Consider the following 20,434-nt stretch of genomic DNA (forward strand, 5'->3'; position numbering starts at 1 on the left):
ATCCTCCAATGCTATCTCAGTGGCTGACGTCAGGTTGTGGCACTCCATTTCCAGGGAAACTAGACTGGAACTCCTCCCTTTTGACCTTCAGCCATCAAGTAGAAGTCCTTACTCCTTTTATTCAGGTGGGCTTTAGAAATGAACTGTTACTGAATGAGATTTGATTGGGATGATGTTGTATTTTCCTTTGAATTTATTTATGTTTTAATATTTTATTTGGGTTTTCATCTAAACTTTTTAGGTACTCTTATGAACTGTCTTGAGTTCCAGTTTTGGGAGTATAAATAAATTTCCATAGTGATCCAATTAAATATTGACCTCCTCCTCATTGATCCAATGTTCATATTTCAAATAAGCATGTTAAATACAAAGATGCATTTAAGATTATTTGTAATTTGGAGCTTGATGATAAAAGTAGATATAAAAAGCAGCTAAGCAAGCACTGACGTTTTGATTCAAATGTACAATAACTTTTCCCTTCTCATTCATACCATGCTCTTAATGTAAAGTTGCAGATCTCCTCATGTGAGTCTCACCATGTATAGCATTTAAATTTTATAGCATACTATGAAATTCATCTTGAAACAACTACCTGGTTGATTTCATGGTCATTCAAGTGGTTCAGCAAATTTATGGCTGATCACTCCAACATGACCAACAATCTGGGCTCTAACTGGATCATTAGATACTCAAACACAGATTCACTGACACTTAGAACCTCAGAAACTGCCAGGTTGAAAGCATCATGTGAATCAGGTCTGACCTGCAAATGCTATCGGTAACAGATTTGTTTTTAAAGAGCTGGATTATTTATAAAAGAATTGAGCAAGCAGGCTTGTAAAAACTAGGGTTTTCATGGGAAGTTAGATAAGGGGTACATAATTTGCTCTTCACTTGCAACATATGTACAAGGTAAAGCAGTTGCTTCCTTGAGTAGTAATAACAGTTTGGAGGAATTCTATAAAATCTGTTTCCATGTGATAAGAACGCAAAAAGTAAACTGTCTTCACAATCTCTACTGATAAATATAAAGGCAGTTCACAGTAGGAGCAATTTGTATGACTACGGCTTTGGATTCTCCTTCCTCAGAGAAGAGGCCTTTGATACAGACACTCAAACCAGGAAGAAGACTGGGCTCTAGAAGCTCATCTTCGCCTCCCTACCTCCTCAGAACCTCCTTTCCCAGAAAAGACCACAAAGCCAAACCCATACAATAGAAAATTCCATGCTGGCAAAGCTTCTAAAGCAAGCAAGGTTTCTTTAAGACATGAGGTCTCATTTGATGTGCAAGAGGAACTAGGTACCCTAAAGCAGTGGTCCCCAACCTTGGGCCTCCAGATATTCTTGGACTACAAGTCCCAGAAGCCTTCACCACCACCTTTGCTGGCCAGGATTTCTGGGAGTTGAAGTCCAAGAACATCTGGAGGCCCAAGGTTGGAGACCACTGCCCTAAAGGAAACTGTAACCTTACTGCTAATAATTGGAGCAACACACAGGTAATGCTTATTTTGCTTCAGCCCACTCAAGAGCTCTTAGTGGGTCTTACATATTTTTTACTCTGCCCACCTCAGACTTGTATGGCCACCCTTCCTGAATGTATCATTAGAGTTGTTCCTGGTGCTCCCCACGTCTTGTCTAAGTGGTCTTCTAGAACAGTGGTTCCCAACCGTGGATCCATAGATGTTCTTGGACTAAAATTAAAACTCCCAGAAGCCTCCACCACTAGTTATGCTGGCCAGGATTTCTGGAAGTTACCGTTTGTTAATATCTGAGGACCCAATATTGGGAATCACTGTTCTAGAACATTATCTCTTGAACAGGCCTGCAACTGGGCCAGACCCTTTATTAAGCAAGCTACATTGTCTAAAACTGTGCCTGAACAGATTCCTGTATTATTTATACTGTATTGTTAAAGCACAATTGCACCCCAAGGGTGCTTGGCAGTCGACTCTGATTAAAGACCTGCAGTTCATTTTTTTACAATGTTTAAATTCAAACTCCAAGCTGTTTCTGCTGGTCATTCTGTTCTTCTCCTGACCTGTGACAGGTGTTGCATTCCAAAGACTGAAGACAGATTAAAGACTTTCCAGCTTGTTTGCTGTTGTTGAGTCCTCATCATCCTTTAGTTACTCGGTATGCAAAACTACAGTGATAAGTTCTATTGCAGCCAAACTCATAATAATTTGAACAGGAAGCAGAATCAAAATCAGAGGATAATTAGATGAACCTGCATTTTGTCTTCGATAAATCAAAATTTTAAACATTTTATAGCCTGGATTTGAAGAACGAGGTTTTCCTAAGGAGAAGACAAAAAGAGGTCTCAAGGACTTCTATTACAAATGCCAATATCTCTTCCCAGACAGGGGCCGTACAACAGAGTCTGTACAGGAAAGAGGTCTCCAGTGCCTGGAAGCACCAATAGCGCTACAACACCCAAAAAACAAATGGTATGGTACAAACCTTTCCAGGCATGACTTTAACAACATATAACCCTACTAAAAACAAATCTTCTCTGAAATATCACCCTGAACTAAAAATTACTAGTTTTTTTTTAAAAGGTCACAGAAACCTGACTTTTTGCCAAAACTAAGTATCTCTACTCTTTATTGCAATCCAATAAATCATGATGGTTTTGTTTTAATGGAAATACTTGAAGTGCTAATAGAAAATTATCATTCGAGCTGAAATTTTAAGACTCTTATAAAGTGTACTATATTTAAATACAGTGGTGCCTCGCATTGCGATGTTAATTTGTTCCAGGGAAATCGCTGTAAAATGAAAATGTCGTAATGCGATTTTTAAAAGCCCATAGAAATGCATTAAAACCTGATTAATGCGTTCCTAGGGGCTTGAAACTCACCGTCCAGCGAAGATCCTCCATAGCGCAGCCAATTTTGCTGCCTGTGCAGCGAGGAATCTGTGCCAGAAAAGAGCAGGTGGCCATTTTGTTTACCCGGCGGCCATTTTGAAACCGCCGATAAGCGCTTTGCAATGATCGGTTCCTGAAACAGGGAACCGATCATCACAAAGTGAAATTCCCCCATAGGGAACATCGTTTTGCAATCGCTTTTGCGATCCCAAAAACATCAACGTCTAAGCGATTTCGTCATCAAACGGAGCACCCGTTAAGCGAGGCACCACTGTATATGTTTCTCAAGCACTATCTATATCAAAATCCAGCAACCTATCGAAAAGTACAAGAGAGCGGCAACATTTTATTGGAATCTGACAAGGGTAAATTGATGCTAACAGTAGACAGTGTCTTGATTATTCTTAAGTGAATTCATGGTGGGAAATATTAAATTTTTTGACATATCTAACATCTTGAAGTTTGTTGTTAGTCTCAGAAATGGCACTTTGTTATTCGAAGGTGATAAAAGAAAAAGGGTCTCCGTGCCATTTCTAAATTCAAATGCCAAAGTATTAAATTAGTAGCCCACCCTTAGGTATGCAAACAAAAGAAATCTTATATATCAATGTGATATGATGCACAGATCACTGATGTCTATGAAAAAAAACCTGCCTATTTGAATGGATGCAACAATGGATGCTACAATCTCCAGACTATTATAACAGGTGTGAATAAAGTAACTGAGATACCGAAGATCAGGTACCCCCACTTTGCATTGCCAGTCTCTTCTGGCACTTAATGGTCTATAAATTCCCATGCTAGTTGAAGAGATCTGGATAACTTATAGAATAATTGGTTGTTTGGAAGACTCCTTGAACTTAGAACCAGGAAAACCTCTCGTATATCCCATTTGAGCTCTAAGCCATTTGCACTTGTGGGTCACTCTAGCAGTTATTTGTTGACTGTAGCATGCTGCCAATCTCTCACAAATAGAACAAGGTTTCCATTTCACCAAACACAGTGTAGCATAAGAGAAAATCAGCACTTTTTGAGGGAATGAGAAGACTGCTGAGCTTCTAGTAGTCACTTAGAGAAATTCAGTGGTAAACAAAAAGGTGGTGGTGTTAGTGGTGGATAAATCCTAGAAACTGAAAGACATGGAAATTTCCTGCACTACTTCTCAAGTGGCTTCTCTGGAAAGACCCTCCTGTCTATTCAAATCATCTTCATTATACACTACTGATATTATCTCAGAATTGATAAAGCAACAATCATCCAAAACCATGACCATATGGACAGTTATACTGGACATTGTTGTCAGCTAAGACATCTATCAGATATGAAGGGGCAACAGAAATTTAGGAGCAAGTGGCCATACTTTTATTCTGGTGAAAAATTTCAAATGCACCCCATAATGTGAACCTTATGCAAGGAGATTCTAGCAAAGCTCTGAAAGAGTTCCTACCCAACATGAAATTAATGATTTCACCTTTATGGTTATTAAAATCCATCAAGGTTATCCTATCCTTGAGATTACTGTACAGTGGTGCCCTGCATAGCGACGTTAATCCGTTCCAGGAAAAATGTTGCTATCCGGATTTCTCGCTATGCGGGGCAAAAAAACCCATAGGAACACATTAAAACACGTTTAATGCGTTCCTATGGGGGGTAAACTCACTGCTAAGTGGGAATCCTCCATAGGGCCGCCCTTTTCGCCACCTCGGTAAGCGAGGAATCAGCGCGAAAACGCTGCAGGTGGGCGGTGGCCATTTTGGAACCGCCGATCAGCTGTGTGAAAATGGGGCCTTTGGGAGGACCGCGGGGGAGGGCTCCCCTGAGGTCCTCCCAAAGCCCCCGCTGGCATTTTCGCCCAGCTGACCAGTGGTCGCTTCGGAAGGAGCGCAGGGAGCCCTCCCCCGCACCCCTTCTGAAGCGACCGCCTGCTTTTTCGGCCAGCCTACCGACGGTCGCTTCGGAAGGAGGCGGAGGAGCCCTCCCCCGCACTCCTTCCGAAGTGACCGCCTACTTTTTGGCCAGCTGACTGGCGGTTGCTTCGGGAACATCGCAATGTGATCGCTTTTGCGATCGCAAAATCCGCATCGCTACGTGGATTCGTCATTAAACGGGGCACCCGTTAAGCGAGGCACCACTGTATTCTTATTGACAACTCTCACTGCTAAACCTACCTTGAGAGGATAAGATGCTCAGAAAAGACTTAAGGTGCTCAGAGTAATGAGAACCTGCCATTTTTATTTTTAGTGACCTACTCAAACCAAAGTTTTGTTCAATGTAAGAATTTTCCTTGTGCTGATTTAAGTAATAGATAAAATCAAAAAGTTAACACCACCAAGGCAGGTAGGTGACAGGATGTTCTGGATCCCAGAAAATGTTAATAACCTTATTTAACACATAGGAAGTAATTTCATCTTCAGGCTGAAGATTCTTTGCTCCTTTACAGAAGGATCAGAAGAACTTGAGTAGTAGGTTTTGTAAGATGTTCATAGAACAGTGAAGCCAGGGAAAATACCAATAATATGAGCTGTAAACCTCTGTTTCTTTGGTTTTTCTCTCTCTTATTGTCACTCTGAAACTGCTTCTGATATCTGAAGTTCCCTTTTCCCTGTGGAGCTGGATGAGATTTTTATGAATATCGAGAGGTGCATGACCTGGTACTGAGGTGAATATAAAAGGATCTAGGTCCTTAGCTATTTGCACCTTGAGTTGCTTAAGGGTCCTGACAATCAGAGACTACAGGAGATGAAGCTTTTTCTGTATTACTCACCCAAAGCAGATGACACAGGGAAAGTTCCACCAATTTCTGCAGGTCCTTGGTCTTCATAGGAAGGACAGCTCTGATTCCCTTCAGGCAGCTCAAACCCAGATGTGTAGACACAGGGGAATAAGGCGAAATGAAGAATGCTCACAAACCTACTTACAGGCAGTCCTGCTGTTCCCAAGGTCTGGATCAAGTGGGAAGCTACAGTGAGGTCTTTGTTCCTATACTGTTCCTTATTGTGACCATTTTATTATATTTATTGGAAAAAGGCTTCTTCGAAGTGCCTCATTTGAGAACTGGCAACAAAGCTTGCACAGGACAGACTCTACTATATTTTTTCCAGTTGAAGGGCAGAAGACACCAACAAGCCGTTGGTATATCTAGTTTACAGAGATTTACAGCTTTTTGAAACAGGCATGAACTAAAGCCTAAAGGTACATGATAGTCATTATTCAGAACCAGTTCATGATTCCTCCCTATATAAGGAGAAAAAATAACTGGAAAACATATCCAGAACATACTGAACCACCGGATAACCCGACTGAAACTATCTTACAGTAACTTAAAGAGTTGTGACACAATAACTATACTCAACATGACAACAATTTGAAAATACATTAAGTTTTGTTTTTGAGAATTGTGCTTAGTTATTGGTGAAGCTTTCAAGTATATTGTTTATACAGAAATTAATAAAAAACAGTAACAAAAAATTGGAATTGATGTTAAAATTTGAACTATGGCAAACTGATAGTATAACCACAACAGGCTTGTGTATTACAGACCAGGTTGTACCAACAAATATTTATATTGCTTAAGGTGTTAACAGCACCAGTGATATTAGAACATCCTTAATTAAATCAACATCTTAAAAGATTGTGTATTTTTTTAAAAAGAAAACACTATAAGTTCATTTTAACCCTACAGAATACACAGAAAACATGTAGTGCAGCAGTCCCTGATACTTGTGGGAAGACTGGCATTTGCTTCAAAGTTATGGAAAGCGAACATAAAAGAAAATAAAGAAGAAGGTGTGTTGATGGATGGTTAGCAGCTGGTAAGCAACTAAGATTGTTACAGCAATGGCAAAGCTTCAGAAATGGACTGATGAGGCAGGAAAGGCTGACAGACTTACTCTGAAGCTGTGGCTGAGGTTGCTGGAAGGAAAGGGATTGTCCAAACACAAATGGGCTGTGGACTAGGGAAGAGGGAGGTTTTGCAGCTTGATCAAAGATGGAAGGAGCTGGGAGACTGGGCCGTGACTGAATGGAATTCAGTATGGCACTCAGTTGGTCACCTGCAGTGGGCAAAACAGTCAAAACTACAACCTGTTACTTTCCAAAATGTGCTGAATGAAGTCCATTTAAAAGTTAAGAACTGGTACAGCATCCATTTGTCTGCAATCTTGTAATTAGGTATTATTCCAGAATAAGACAAAGTAATTGTACCTATTACTATTAAGCTGCCTTGCAGTCATTTAAAGGAAAGGCGAGAGACTGATATTTTAAGTAAACAAATCCCTGCTGATTAAATTTTTGCTTTCACAAAGAAAACACTGAGCTGTCCCATCCACAGATGATCAAAGCCAGAAACCTTTAACTCCTTACAAACCAATGAAGCTGGTAATATACTAGCAGTCTAGAGGAACAAGGGACCAAGAGTACAGGAAGAGCTCCTCTGAACATAGGAACAGGATTATGTACTACAGGTACTATAGTAACGAATGCTCTAGTCATGCCTATGATCAAGCAATCCTGTTAGTACACTCATTTATTTAACTCTGTTGGATTCTTATGAATCCCACTGGATCTGTCAGTTACTAACCATGATTACCTTCTCATTTATTCTTTTCCCTCACAGAATTCACAAGCTAAATGATAATTATACAAAGAATCCAAGACATAGAAAGACAGAATCAGATGGCAAAAGCAAATCATATCTGCACACCTTTAATTCATCATCTAACATTCTCAAATGTCATATGAAGTCCTAGATATTTATACAACCTAACCATCCCAAAATGCCATGTCGCTCTTACATCAATACGGTTTATGATGCAGTCTTAGTTGCTGGAAGGATAAGGAGAAATTCTTGATGCCTTCAGTCTCTGCCCTGTACTAGATACTGAAATACTGAAACATACGTTCTTTCATTGTTAATGTTATCAAGAACCTAGAAAACCAAACCACCCAATTATGACATTACTTCGAGGCCATTCTGGTGTTACTCATAATGGCCAGAATCCTACTGGTGCATTCTTAAGTTTGTGTTATTTACTACAGCAAATTGATGAGGTGCCAAGGTGTGTATCAATCCTATGCCTTAAGCTACACCCAATGGCACAACCAATGCATATGCCAACATCTCAACAATTTGTTGCAATTAGCTGCAACAGGTTATGCAAACCTTGTATGAACAGCACAGGGCTTCAATGTTAAGTTTTGTAAATCAGGCCAAAGATTTTTGCAAATTGTCAACTGCATAAATGCTGTGATGTGGCTTTTTGTACAGTTTATTTTCCTCTGTAAGTGCCAAACTGTCCGCTACTAAAGAAATCCAGTAGTTTCTACTATAAGACTATGGGCTATAATGATGACATCTCAGCAGCACCTTGTCCATAACAGTATATGCCCCTTAAACGTAAAACAACAACAACAACAACAACAACAACAACAACAACAACAACAACAACAACAACAACAACAACAACAACAACAACAACAACAACAACAACACACACACACACACTCAGTCAGGCAACCGAACTCATTTCTGGCAAGCTTTGAGAAAAAATATTTATAATAGATAATTTTCCCCCTTAGCTTTCCACTCCTGGGACTTTTAAGTCCATGACACTCATAGCCACACCCCGGGCTATCTATTTCCCACTCCCAAACACTGTATCAGCATATGAGAGAAGGCTATCTAGAAAAGACTGTTAAGTAATCCCCACATTCAGACTACCCCCAAGTCTGCTGAAATGACTACCAGCAACAAGGAGGTACAAAAGATGCAGAAAAACATAGAATAAACAGAATATATTAAAGTGGATGTTTACTGGATAGGGATAGATCTTGGTTTACTAGGGTAGATAGCTCTAAATATCTCTCAAAGCAGTGCTTACACAAAAATGAAAAGTCACTTTGTGACTTTCTTTCACTCAAGGTGTTCTGAAAGGACTGCTCCATACACTGTGCACGGACACTGTCTTATGGAACTTTACCTAGTGGTTGGGAAATTCTGTCTGGGTTGCCAGAATTATGTCACTTTACATAACTCTTCAACCAAGAGAAGAGTGCTTAGTAAGACAGAGGAATCTCAGTGGTTAGTAATCAAGCCAAGCCAGTACCACACTGGGAACTCTTCTTACATGTGGTGACTTCTGGCTTGACGCTGCAACAAGACAGCAGCAGGAGGATGGAGCTCCGTCCCCTGTGCTGAATTCCGACCTGTTTGGGAGCCCCCAGAAGGTTAAAACCACCCTGAAGAGGTGGTGAAATGGGGGAGAAGCCTGTTGATCATGGGGGAGACGGCGGTTACCCAGTTTGATCCGGGAAACTCCCTAATCAACCAGCGGGTGGAAACAAGCAGCTGAAATAGCTTGCTTGCAAGTTGTTGGCAGCCAGCAAAAGAAGAAATGATAAATCAGCCAACTTAACATTGTTGTCAGCACTGGGTGAGATATAAAATCTTAATTATCTTGTTCTATCACCATCCCTGGACTGAATAATCCCTTAAACAGAAAAAAAGAGTGTATTTTAGCCCAACCACTAAATTGAGTAGCTGTGAATCTGGAGAAGGGAAAAGAGACACAAGAGATACAAAGAAAATAAGTCGGACATTGACTAAATAATTATACTTCAAGGAAGGAAGTTTAGTAGCATTTTGGAGTTAAAATTAAGAAATTCTCCTCTTTAAACTATTTTAGTCTAACAAAGCTGCGAGTTTCAAACTGTTTTGACTATCTACAGAGTTGGCAAAACACCTAGAACTCTCGTTTTGACTCTCCTTTTTCCCCCCTCTGAGATCTGACCAAAACATTGACAATTAACTTTGGAAAGTCAGAATACAAGCATTGAATGAACAGGGCTGTCAATGTACGTCAGAGACTGGTGTCAAATTAACTCTAAAGGTGATCAACTTTCCAAAGTGACTTTCTGAAGCAATTACTGGTGGAACTGAACTGACTGCTCTAAGCTACTGAACATTTTTTTTAAAATTTGGACTTATATACCGCCCCATAGCGCCACAAGCACTCTCCGGGCGGTTTACAATTTTAATTATACAGGCTACACATTGCCCCCCCAGCAAGCTGGGTACTCATTTTACCGACCTCGGAAGGATGGAAGGCTGAGTCAACCTTGAGCCGGCTACCTGGGATTTGAACCCCAGCTCGTGAGCACAGTTTTAGCTGCAGTACAGCGTTTTAACCACTGCGCCACGAGGCTCTTTTGCTTGGAATACAATTTTACTTGGAATACAAATACTTGGCATCTTGGGACATAATGCTACAACAAGGAAAATTTGGGATGAAACAAAATCTACCCTTCAAGCAATCCTAGAAACAGTGAGGTCTCATAACGAAGATGTGAAATCATTCAAGGCACATCTAAAGAACGACTATATTCAACAGAAGACTCGGAATAATGAACAAGGAAATGTGAGGCTGGAGGATGATGTAGGCCAATCAAAAGAAGGGCTGGAGGAAAGGAGAGGGGGAAAAGGCAAGAGATTTAACTCCAGCCCTAAAGCCAAGGAGCATCTTGACTGTGCTAAGGGAAGATGAGGAGAAAAACAGCAGAATTAATTAAACATAGACTGGAAGATTTAATGCAGATAGATCAAGTGCATAAAGATCTATTGGAGACACATCAACTGTATAAAATGTTTTCAGATGACAGAAGGAACGGCAGAATCTTCAAGGAGACAGAAACAAATATTGGGAAAAGACAAATAACAGAAGGAATCACTTAGATGAAAAAGGGGAAAATATTAAGGTGGACCTCAACACTGAAAGCATGTATATACTTCTGGAATTGTAAAGGGGGATATCTTATACATTAAAAAAGGGAATTAAACTGAAATAAGGGATTACAAATCAGGGTAAAGGCATACCATGGTGGTTTTCAAGATCAATTGAAGCTAGATATAAGGATGGGGCAAAACAAATAGTACTTAATGAATATGCACTAGATATGATATTGATACAGACATGATAGAAAATGTGGAGATAGAAATGGCTAAGCAATTATATAAAGGAAGTCGGTATAAAATGTTTTAAATAACATCTATTATATGTTAGAAACCCACTCAGTTATTAGTGGTATAAAATATGAAGTTCATCGGTTAAATCACCTCAAAGTTATATAGATTTGAAACTGGAATTACTTTTGTTGGGTATGTTTCTAGAGGATTTTGAGAGCACTGTATACTCTGAGAGCAATATCATGGTAGTATCCAATACTATATATTAAAATACACAAATGAATGGTTTGGATGTTTAAAAAATGCATAGAGTTTGAAGAGAAAACCAAGAAGACACCAAGACGCAGAAAACAAGTACAGTAGTTATGAGCAACCCATGTAACACGATGTTTAACAAGCATGAATGGAATCTAGATAGACTGAAAAATTAATAAAATGTTTAAAAAGGAACTCTTACATGCAACTGGTTCCACTCCTCCCTTGTTTGTATACATCGGGGCAGGAAGCACCATCCAGTAGTCTGTAAATTCTAAAAAAGAATCTAAGGCTGCAGTGTTGGATCAAACCTAAGACAAGTCTATCCTAAGACTGAAAAATGCCCACTAACTATCAAAGAAGGCTCCCATTTATGAAATCCTTTCTGATTATATGATTTTAAGCAAAAGCAACATATTTACAGTGTTCTCATTAAAGGAAATTTTAGTCAGAGGTACAAACTAGAAGCCAACTAGAGCAGTTACAATTTAATTCAGATTTAGTGGCTGCAACTGATATTGGGAAAGAATTATTGAAATTATGGCCACTCAGGCATTTTGGGGAAAGGATGATAATGGCATAACACAGCTGAACCTAACATGACTGCAGAAATTAGGTGCCCATATTTGGAGATGAAAGAAGATGGCTATTTTGAAGACATCTTAGTCATTCTTCTCCTTCTTCCCTACTCAGGACAGGAATCGCAAGAAGTTGGAAAGACAAAACACAAAAGCAGACTGGAGCTCTGAATGTCTTATTTCAGAACAGGAAACCCAGCTTCACCCTGGGTGAAGTCAAATGTTTGTCTTGTCTAAAGCTGCTATTCTGGAATTGAAAGCTGCTATATGAGAATTGCCTGCTTCCAACTGGAAATTATCATATTTAAATGCCATAAAAGAGTAATTTATCCTGCTCATCTTGGAATATCTGCATGTTCCTTAAAACCTAAATTCTTACATAGGTTTATCATCTTGTTGAACTACAGTAGTATTTCAAATTGATTCTGAATGGTGATGTAACATTTTATAACAACATAGCTAATCTAGAAAATATTAAAAGCATGTATTTGTATATTTGTAATAAGACAGCACACTCCTATTCTATCACATAACCCTAAGAAGATTCATCAAGTTACATAATTTTTGCAGGATATTACAGATACACCTGTAATAATAGACCTGTTCTGTGTCACAACCTGTATGACAATCCAATTTGGACTTTTATTTCCAAAAGTATTTCATATGAAAATATGCATAATACTCTCTGAAATGTTTGTTGTGAATTTAGCTGTATATTATAAAGGGACAGTGTCTCATACCCATCTAATGGTACACTGCTACACTTACATTTGAGTAAATAGCCTGACAGATAGGTACAAGAATATGCCAGCTGAAAGAATACAGTTAAATTTGCTTTGTGCCTGCTGTTCCTGTACTGCTGTTCACATAAAAGGACACCAGACAAGGAAAATGAGACATGGGAGCTGGGGCAGGGAGCAATAAACATGCAACATCAAAGGCACTCCAGTGCAAAATTAATAAATTGTTGCTTGGATTAATGAATATCTGACAATAAAGTAAGAGTTGCTTAAATTTCTGCCAGTAACAATAGACATTAGTTTTACTGTGTATTATTTTAAAGAGAAAACAAAAGACATTTAAAGAGAGAAGCACATGATCAAGAAAGCTTGTGATTCATGCCTGTTTCCCACTAACATGACACTGAACTTGAAGCAATACCTGGTTAATGCACAATATTCACTTAAGGGTATTGTTATGATGGTTGCAAATTTAAGACATCCTTAAAAGTATATTTCCTAAGGAATCAATAAGATTTTAAAGTGCTTAACTCTGGTTGTATTTTGCCCTGACTTTCAAAAATTAAAATCCAAACAGATACTGTCATCTGTATTTTGTGCTCTCCAGTGTTTCAGCCATTTATTTGTTTTACAGTTCTATGTCTGAGAAACGGAGACCGCAATAAGTGCATCTTCTTAAACTGGATGTATTAATTTCCTCTCATTTACTTGTTGTATGAAGTATAAGACAGCAACAATAATATTTGTAGTTGCTAATAATATGCAAAATTATTGACAGGTAGGAAGGTTCTCAGTTTGAAGCTGCAAGACGGTTCTGCATAGAATGATACACAGAAAACCCTCACTGATTCCAATGGACAATATACACTGTCCACTGTGGTATTTGACAAGTTGTTTTCACAGCATATCTAAATGAATATTATAATATCAGGAAAACAAGCACACACTGATACTGAATACTCTTTCCCCCCCCACTGATACTGAATTTTGCTTTTCAAACTACAGTGGTGCCCCGCATAGCGACATTAATCCGTTCCAGGATTAACATCGCTATCTGGAAACATCGCTGTATGGAACAAAAAAGCCCATAAGAATGCTTTAAACCCTGTTTAATGCGTTCTTATTGGGCAAAAACTTACCGTTCAGCGAGGATCCTCCATAGGGGCGGCCATTTTCGCCGCCTCGGTAAGGGAGGAATCCCTCCAGAAAAGAACTGGAGCCCTCTTCCCGGCTCCAGCCCCTCCCCCTCCCCACCTTACAGCTGACAGGAGGGAAGCTGCGGCTGCTCTTAGAAGCTTGCCTAGCAGCTAAATAGGCAGTGTAAAAGCACTGCCGAAGCCTCTGAAAGCGGGGCTTTGCCGGGGTGGGGGTGGGTGGGTGGGTGTCAGGGACAGGCCCACCCACATCGCGCCACCCCCAAGCATCCCCCCTCGTGCCACTCCCATGGCAAAGCACCGCTTTCAGAGGTGCATTTTTACTGCTTAAATAGCCCCAGGGGGCTTCCGAAAGTGGGGCTTTGCCAGGGTGGGGGTGCGTGGGTGGGTGGCAGGGACAGGCCCACCACCACCCCGCCCCCCTCGCGCCGCTTTCGGAAGCCCCCTGGGGCTATTTAGGCAGTAAAAATGCACCTCTGAAAGCGGTGCTTTGCCATGGGGGTGGCGCGAGGGGGGGGTGCGGGAGTGGTGGCGGGGGGTGGGTGGGCCTGTCCCTGACACCCACCCCCATCCCGGCAAAGCCCCGCTTTCAGAGGCTTCGGCAGTGCTTTTACACTGCCTATTTAGCTGCTAAGCAAGCTTCTAAGAGCAGCCGCAGCTTCCCGCCCGTCAGCTGTAAGGCGGGAAGGGGGAGGGGCTGGAGCCCGGAAGATGGCTCCAGTTCTTTTCTGGGATGAGGGATTCCCCCCCTCATCGCAAGCTCTGCAAAAACGGAGCATTTGCGATGATGGGGGGGGGGGGAGCCATCATCGTAATGCGATTTTTCCCTATAGGAAAAATCGCAATACGATGTAAAAAGCAATGGAAAAATCTTCATCGCTATGTGGATTCTTCGCTAAACGGGGCACCCGTTAAGCGAGGCACCACTGTATATATCAGTAATGGAATAAGATAGCTCATTCCCTTTTATTAAAAGAATTTGACAGGCCAATCTTGTTTTTAAAACCTGTATCAACACAGGGACACTAGCAGATTCCAGCACTACTGGCTGTGTGGCACTAACATTCTTCTACTGTGAAGCACACCAGATGCCCAGGTCCTTTGGAAGAACAAGGAAAGACCAGTAACAAGTATAAGGATACAAGTACTTTTTTCCAACGCCAATAGAGTACCTACTATTAGATAGATTATAAATCAAGTAATTCTGTGCTTTCTCAGAAATATTTGCTCTGGACACCAAATAATTATAATGAAAAGCAAATTACATGGAAGCAAACTTTTTATAAGGCACAGGCAAAAAATGTTCTAGATTTCAAAGCAGTTCCTCAAGATTAGTGATTTTGGCTGGTGAAGAAAGATGGAATTATCACAATTTCAAGGTATATTGTCCAACAGATAAGCAACATCACTTTTGTATTATAATTCTGTACCATATGTTACATGTAAGGAAAATTCATTAATTTACAACTAAAGTTGCAACACAATATTATAAGTTCCCTTTAAAAAACTCAGAACAATCTCTTTTTTTCAAAGTTATATATTCTGATGCAACAAACTTTACAATGGATAACATACTCAATATTCAAAGTGTCAGAAAAGAAGTACGGTATGTTCCATAAAACTTACCTTTGTTATTTCCAAGTCCATAATCAAATCCTTGTCCATTGCTACACACTGTCGCCTTGTTAAATGTCTGCAGAGAAAAAGGGCTTGGTGGCGGAGTCTGGCCATTTTGATCCAGAAGGACTTGTTCTGCAGAACAAGCAAAGAAACATATCTGCTTTAGATTTAATTTATCATTTCACTGCAATGGAAAGTCAGAAAATTGCAAAGCAAGTCGAAATATGGCCTTCGTCAGCCAAAGCTGAAACTTCGATTCATAACTTCAGAGAAGTCTTCCATTGAAATGAACAGAATGCTGTAGACATTAGTTCAAGACTACAGTCTGTAAGGAGAACATGGAAACAAATGCTTCTGCCAGTGGCCTGTTGTGCTCTGATGACCAAGCAAAACCCAATCAACCTACCAGTGCGCCAATCGTGGGGGCTTATATGCAACATACTGAATAGGAGAGCTCCACAACATTTAGTTCCTGGGAAAGTGGAACTCGGAGGCCTATGGAGTCATGTCAGCCTTAGGAATAGGAGGGCACCCAGTAAAAGAGAGGGAAGAACTCCTTTACCCCAGCACATGGTGGATATAAAGACTGTCTTGCTGCCAAAAGGGAAGGAGAGAAAAAAGGTACCAGAATGGAAAGGAACCCTGAAGAATAAGAGAAGGGGGGGACAGGACAGGTCAAGAGGAGGAAGAGTAAGGTGCCTTGGGAGAGACAGAAGGGAAATCTAAAGTAAAAAAGAAGGAAAGAGGAGAATGAGGGACTCTCAGAGAAACCTGCAAAGAAGAGGAATTAGAGGAAGAAGAGTGGGGTGATGCCCAAGAGGAATAGTCAGAGATTTATTTGGCTGAGGATTCCCTCACTGAAGAACCACAGCCCCTGAGGGAGTGGGATTACATTTATAAAGAAGACCCATGGAAAGGGGTATTAGTTCAATTAAGAGTCAAGAGAGAGGGATGAAAAAATGGAAGATGTGAGAAGCTAAGAAGACCAATAGAAGATTGGAACACCGGCATTGGGAGGCAACTGAGAAAGAGAGCCACGAGAGTCAGAAACAACCTGTTACCATACAGGGAAATCCCTCTCAGTCTTGCTGTTGACGTGGGTATACTGCCCCTCTCTATTAGTAGCAGGTAGGAGACAAGGGGGACATGGACTCAGAAATCTATGGACTTGTTATCCAAGGATCTAGTGGAAAAAATTAGACATATTGAGGGGCTGGATTTGACCTCAGTTGATAGAACCAGAGAGCAAGAGACTGTGCCAAAGGACCTTGAACCCTTGATGAGAACTAGGACCAATGGAACACATTGAACTGGCTGTTGTTCATCCCCCACCCAGTTAAATAAACCCTGTTTTGTTTCAACCCACTTGTTGGGGATGGAATGCCCGCTGGTCCAGTGGGGACAGGTGGAGCTCACACAGTCCTACACAGGTTTTATTTACGTATGTCAACTCAACAAGTGGACAGAACACCTAAACTCTTCTGTCCATGTTTCCTCATGGGGAAAGTGCTATGTCTGAAGAAGAGAGGTTCCTGTTTGCATAAAGGCTCTCCCCAAGAGCAAGACCCCTGATTTTCAAGCATTCTTACTTGTGAAGAGAGCCATTACATGGAAAAGAACCTGTTTTTCAGATGTGTTGCTTTCCATATAAGGAACATAATGATAGCACAGCTAAGGTTAAGTGTCCTTCACATGCTGAATCCATCCTGTGGTAAGTAAAACCTGGATAGGACTTGTGTGAAATTATGTAAAGAAGGATCATGTGCAGGAAGAAATATATTTATGCAACTTCCACTGTCACAGTTCATGCATTGATTATGAATGTAAGTAGAATCCTGTCAGCTTAGTATGTGTGTAGACTTTCCCTTTTCAGACATCCATTTGTGGTAAGGGAGGACCGAAGCCACAGTCTTCAGACTGAAACCTTGAGCAGGACTGTGGCCACATTGCTCTTATCTGTGCACTGATGCCCTTCTCACTATTAACACATGAAGGGAGCTTCTCTGTCCTATGTGTAATTCCCATACGCTAAGTTTATTAAGAGTTATTTAATGCTGAAATCTTTACTTGCCTAGATTACTTTAATAAAACATTTTGCATTCAAAATTATTCAGTTTCTCAAAAACATCTTTAAAGAAGTATCTTCTGGACTATACATATGCCCTAGCTGTAAGCTTTCGGTCTAGTTCTTTAAGTTGAGAATATATGTGTCAGCTGTATTGCTTGACTACAAGATTTTTGGGAGAATGTCAGAATATGGCCATTTCTATCCTCTATAAGATAAATAGCCTTGAATATCTCAATATTAAACCCTTCTTACTTAAGCTTCCTGATATTTCAATGGAATTGTAACACTATTTACACCTAAACACACCCTTTTCTTTTGGGGGGAGTATGTGTGTGCTTATATTCTAAGCATTTGGAACTAACAGCTTTGTAAAATTAAGAAAACTTGCCATCTTCATGACGGAGATATTGGTTTCCACCTCTGTCTCTCGCCAAGGACCATGCTTCACCTTCATCACTTTCACAGAACTCTACCATGCTGTTCTTATCCATCTGTACCCATGTCCCTTCCGAGTTAGTCACCTGGTACACACACACACACATATTGAAGTCACATTTAATTTACATACGAAAAGTAGTATTAAGATACAGAAAAATGCTTCCATATATGAAAACAAGCCTCTTTCATGTCATACAATGGCAATAGGCATTATTCAAGATAAGAGCCAAAGAATAAGGCAGAATAAAGACCACACTTATTCATAGCAGTAAGATCACTAATATTTTCATTGTGTTAAAATTAGATTATGTTCAAAACAAGAGGACTGATCATATCACCCAATTACCAAGAAATGTGTAACATTAGATTTATTTATTAAGTCTGAAACAAAGGAAGTCCGAAGTTGACCCTTACGTATTCACTATTCACAAAGTTGCTATTATGTCCACAGGCTGTTTGAGAAAAAATAGCATGACACACTACATCCTCAAGCCCATTCTAGCAGAAGAGCACCAAGGCATGATCACATGCAATAGCTGAATCAATGGGAGGAAATAAAGTGATTTATGAAGTCTGTTTTATCCTTAAAAATAATTCATTGGCAAAGACTGAAAAAATACAATTAAGCATATTGACATTATTCTTGATGAATCAAAATATTGTATAATAATCATATGCATAGGAAATATACAAATATAATGCCAATTACAGACAAAATATAGGATCAAGGTATAAAAGTTATTTGCATTAATTTACATCATAAACCAACCTCCAGAATATTAAGCTGTAATAGCGCAGGATGAGGAAACCTAGTGTAGAAGAGCTGCTTTTCTTACGATTGCTACTATTATAAGCCAGTATCTATGAAAGCAAAAACTGAAGCTACAAGGATCCATACCTCGCCTACTGCCTTGACTTTGTTTCCCAGAACTAACATTCCAATGGGGATACCTCTAAGGTTGGGACAGCTTCTGACGTTGTGACCTGAGGGACCAGTCTTCACTACCTTATACACTCCAGGCCCACCACGAAGAAATGGTATATCTGGCTCCTGCATTATCGCTTCCTGAGGACAGTGTGAGTTTAGGTCTTTGAAAAAGTCATCTGCATTAGATCTAGACTCCTGCAAAAATGTAGAACAAAAAACCAAAACAAAACAAAAGATTCCTGTTAATACCTTCGTACTTTTCACCTAAATCCACCTCTTTGTTAAACCTGCAACTTAAGATTCTTGTATCCTAAAATTTTTAGATTTCTTAATCTAATCTATAGTTTCCTTTATAACATAAGCACTAAAATAAGCTGGAACACAAAACACATACAACATTTTCTATATGAAAGCTTATAGAGTGAAAAGATATGCATCTGAAACACAAACATTCCGAAGCATCACATAAGCTATTTTCTATCTACCATTTCAAAAGATTATGACACAGACACGAGACTAAGACACAATGACCTAATAAAAGCATTCATGCAAAAGAGCAAGATGGAAGGAGAAACAGAAGGTATGTCCATGACTAGTGTAAAAGTATCAGCATTATCTTGGAATAAAATATCAAATAGACACTTCCTAAAAAAAAATCTAGAAGGCTATGCAAATTGATAGCCATATTAACAAGTACACTTGCATGATTTTAATGCAGTGTATTCAGACCTCATTTCAGCAAACACAGATGTTCTTTTGAAGTTTAACATACCCTACATGATCAGAAAAGGTAGACAAGCTTGATTATATGATAACTTGCCAACCTCTATCAGTTCCTCCCTGCAGCATACAGCTGCACAAAAATAATAGGTAATTTTAATATGCATTCTCAATTCTTGTAAAGTGACATAATACCTAGCAGGACTAATTAGCACCAATGAGAACTGAAAGTGAGCACTGGAGGCCTCAGTCTCTCCAACAATGGAAGCAGTCCCTCAGCAGATATCAAGGTGGGAAGAGTTTTTAAAAAATTGTTGTATATAGATGTGCCATACTCAGCAATGTCACAAGTATTGATCCTGACAGTTAAGAAAACTCACCTGAGAGAGAAAGGGTTTGGAAGTCCATGACAATAAGTCCAAGTCCCTGACTCCTTGGCTAGCATTAAAGATACTCTATGTAAAGTTTAAGATAGACAAATATCAACAGAAAATTGGAACATTCATATATCAGCAGAAGAAATCAGAGACAGGTTGATTTTTTTATTTTTGTGCATCCTGTAACAATAGGCTTTTTTTACCCCCCCAAAAGGGGGAAACTTGAAAGTAAGTCAGCTGAATCCACTATTTGCCATGTGGAGGAAATTCTGTTGAAGATAAACAAAGTATACTGAAAGCTCCCAATGATGTAGTGTGTCATGCCATTCATTGAATAGAAATAATCTTCCATAGGGCTTAATACATTTTGTGCAAGGCAATTTCCATTCCCTAGTCTTAAGGGAAATACCAAGCCAATTTTGTTTTAGGAAAGACAGCCTGCTACTTTGTGAAGATTTTTTTCTGGGATGAAGAGGGAGTGGAGGAAAAGAAAGGATGTGGATATTGAACCACTTATTTGTAACTAGAAAAGGTTAGAATTGGAGAGTACCTAAATGCCATATGTTTCAACCACACTGATAAGTAAACTGGAATATGAAACACAATACTCATGGTTCTTAAAGCACATTTACCCAAGTGCAATGTATAACAAGCGCTGTGTTTATTAAAATACATTGATTTTGATAGCACTGTTTTAAAATGAAGAAAAGTCATTTTTAAAATAACA

The 20,434-nt window shown here is 39.7% G+C and overlaps 1 protein-coding gene across 31 annotated transcripts in view; it reads right to left on the minus strand.

Moving 5' to 3' along the window:
• MYCBP2 (MYC binding protein 2) overlaps positions 1 to 20,434 on the minus strand; it is a 251,648-nt gene that overhangs the window by 66,786 nt on the left and 164,428 nt on the right. For 8 of the 31 annotated variants that reach the window (XM_078390789.1, XM_078390788.1, XM_078390784.1 and 5 more), the window contains 6 exons: positions 19,711 to 19,785; positions 18,581 to 18,805; positions 17,633 to 17,765; positions 15,183 to 15,308; positions 11,287 to 11,358; positions 6,760 to 6,921 (listed from right to left, as the gene is read on the minus strand). In XM_078390789.1, coding sequence (XP_078246915.1) covers positions 6,760 to 6,921; positions 11,287 to 11,358; positions 15,183 to 15,308; positions 17,633 to 17,765; positions 18,581 to 18,805; positions 19,711 to 19,785 — 793 coding nt within the window. The remainder of the gene's footprint in view (positions 1 to 6,759; positions 6,922 to 11,286; positions 11,359 to 15,182; positions 15,309 to 17,632; positions 17,766 to 18,580; positions 18,806 to 19,710; positions 19,786 to 20,434) is intronic. The other 23 variants (XM_078390804.1, XM_078390803.1, XM_020783525.3 and 20 more) reach the window with 8 other exon arrangements.

This window comes from Pogona vitticeps, chromosome 3 (assembly GCF_051106095.1).
Source record: "Pogona vitticeps strain Pit_001003342236 chromosome 3, PviZW2.1, whole genome shotgun sequence".
NCBI classification, from domain to species: Eukaryota; Metazoa; Chordata; class Lepidosauria; order Squamata; family Agamidae; genus Pogona; species Pogona vitticeps.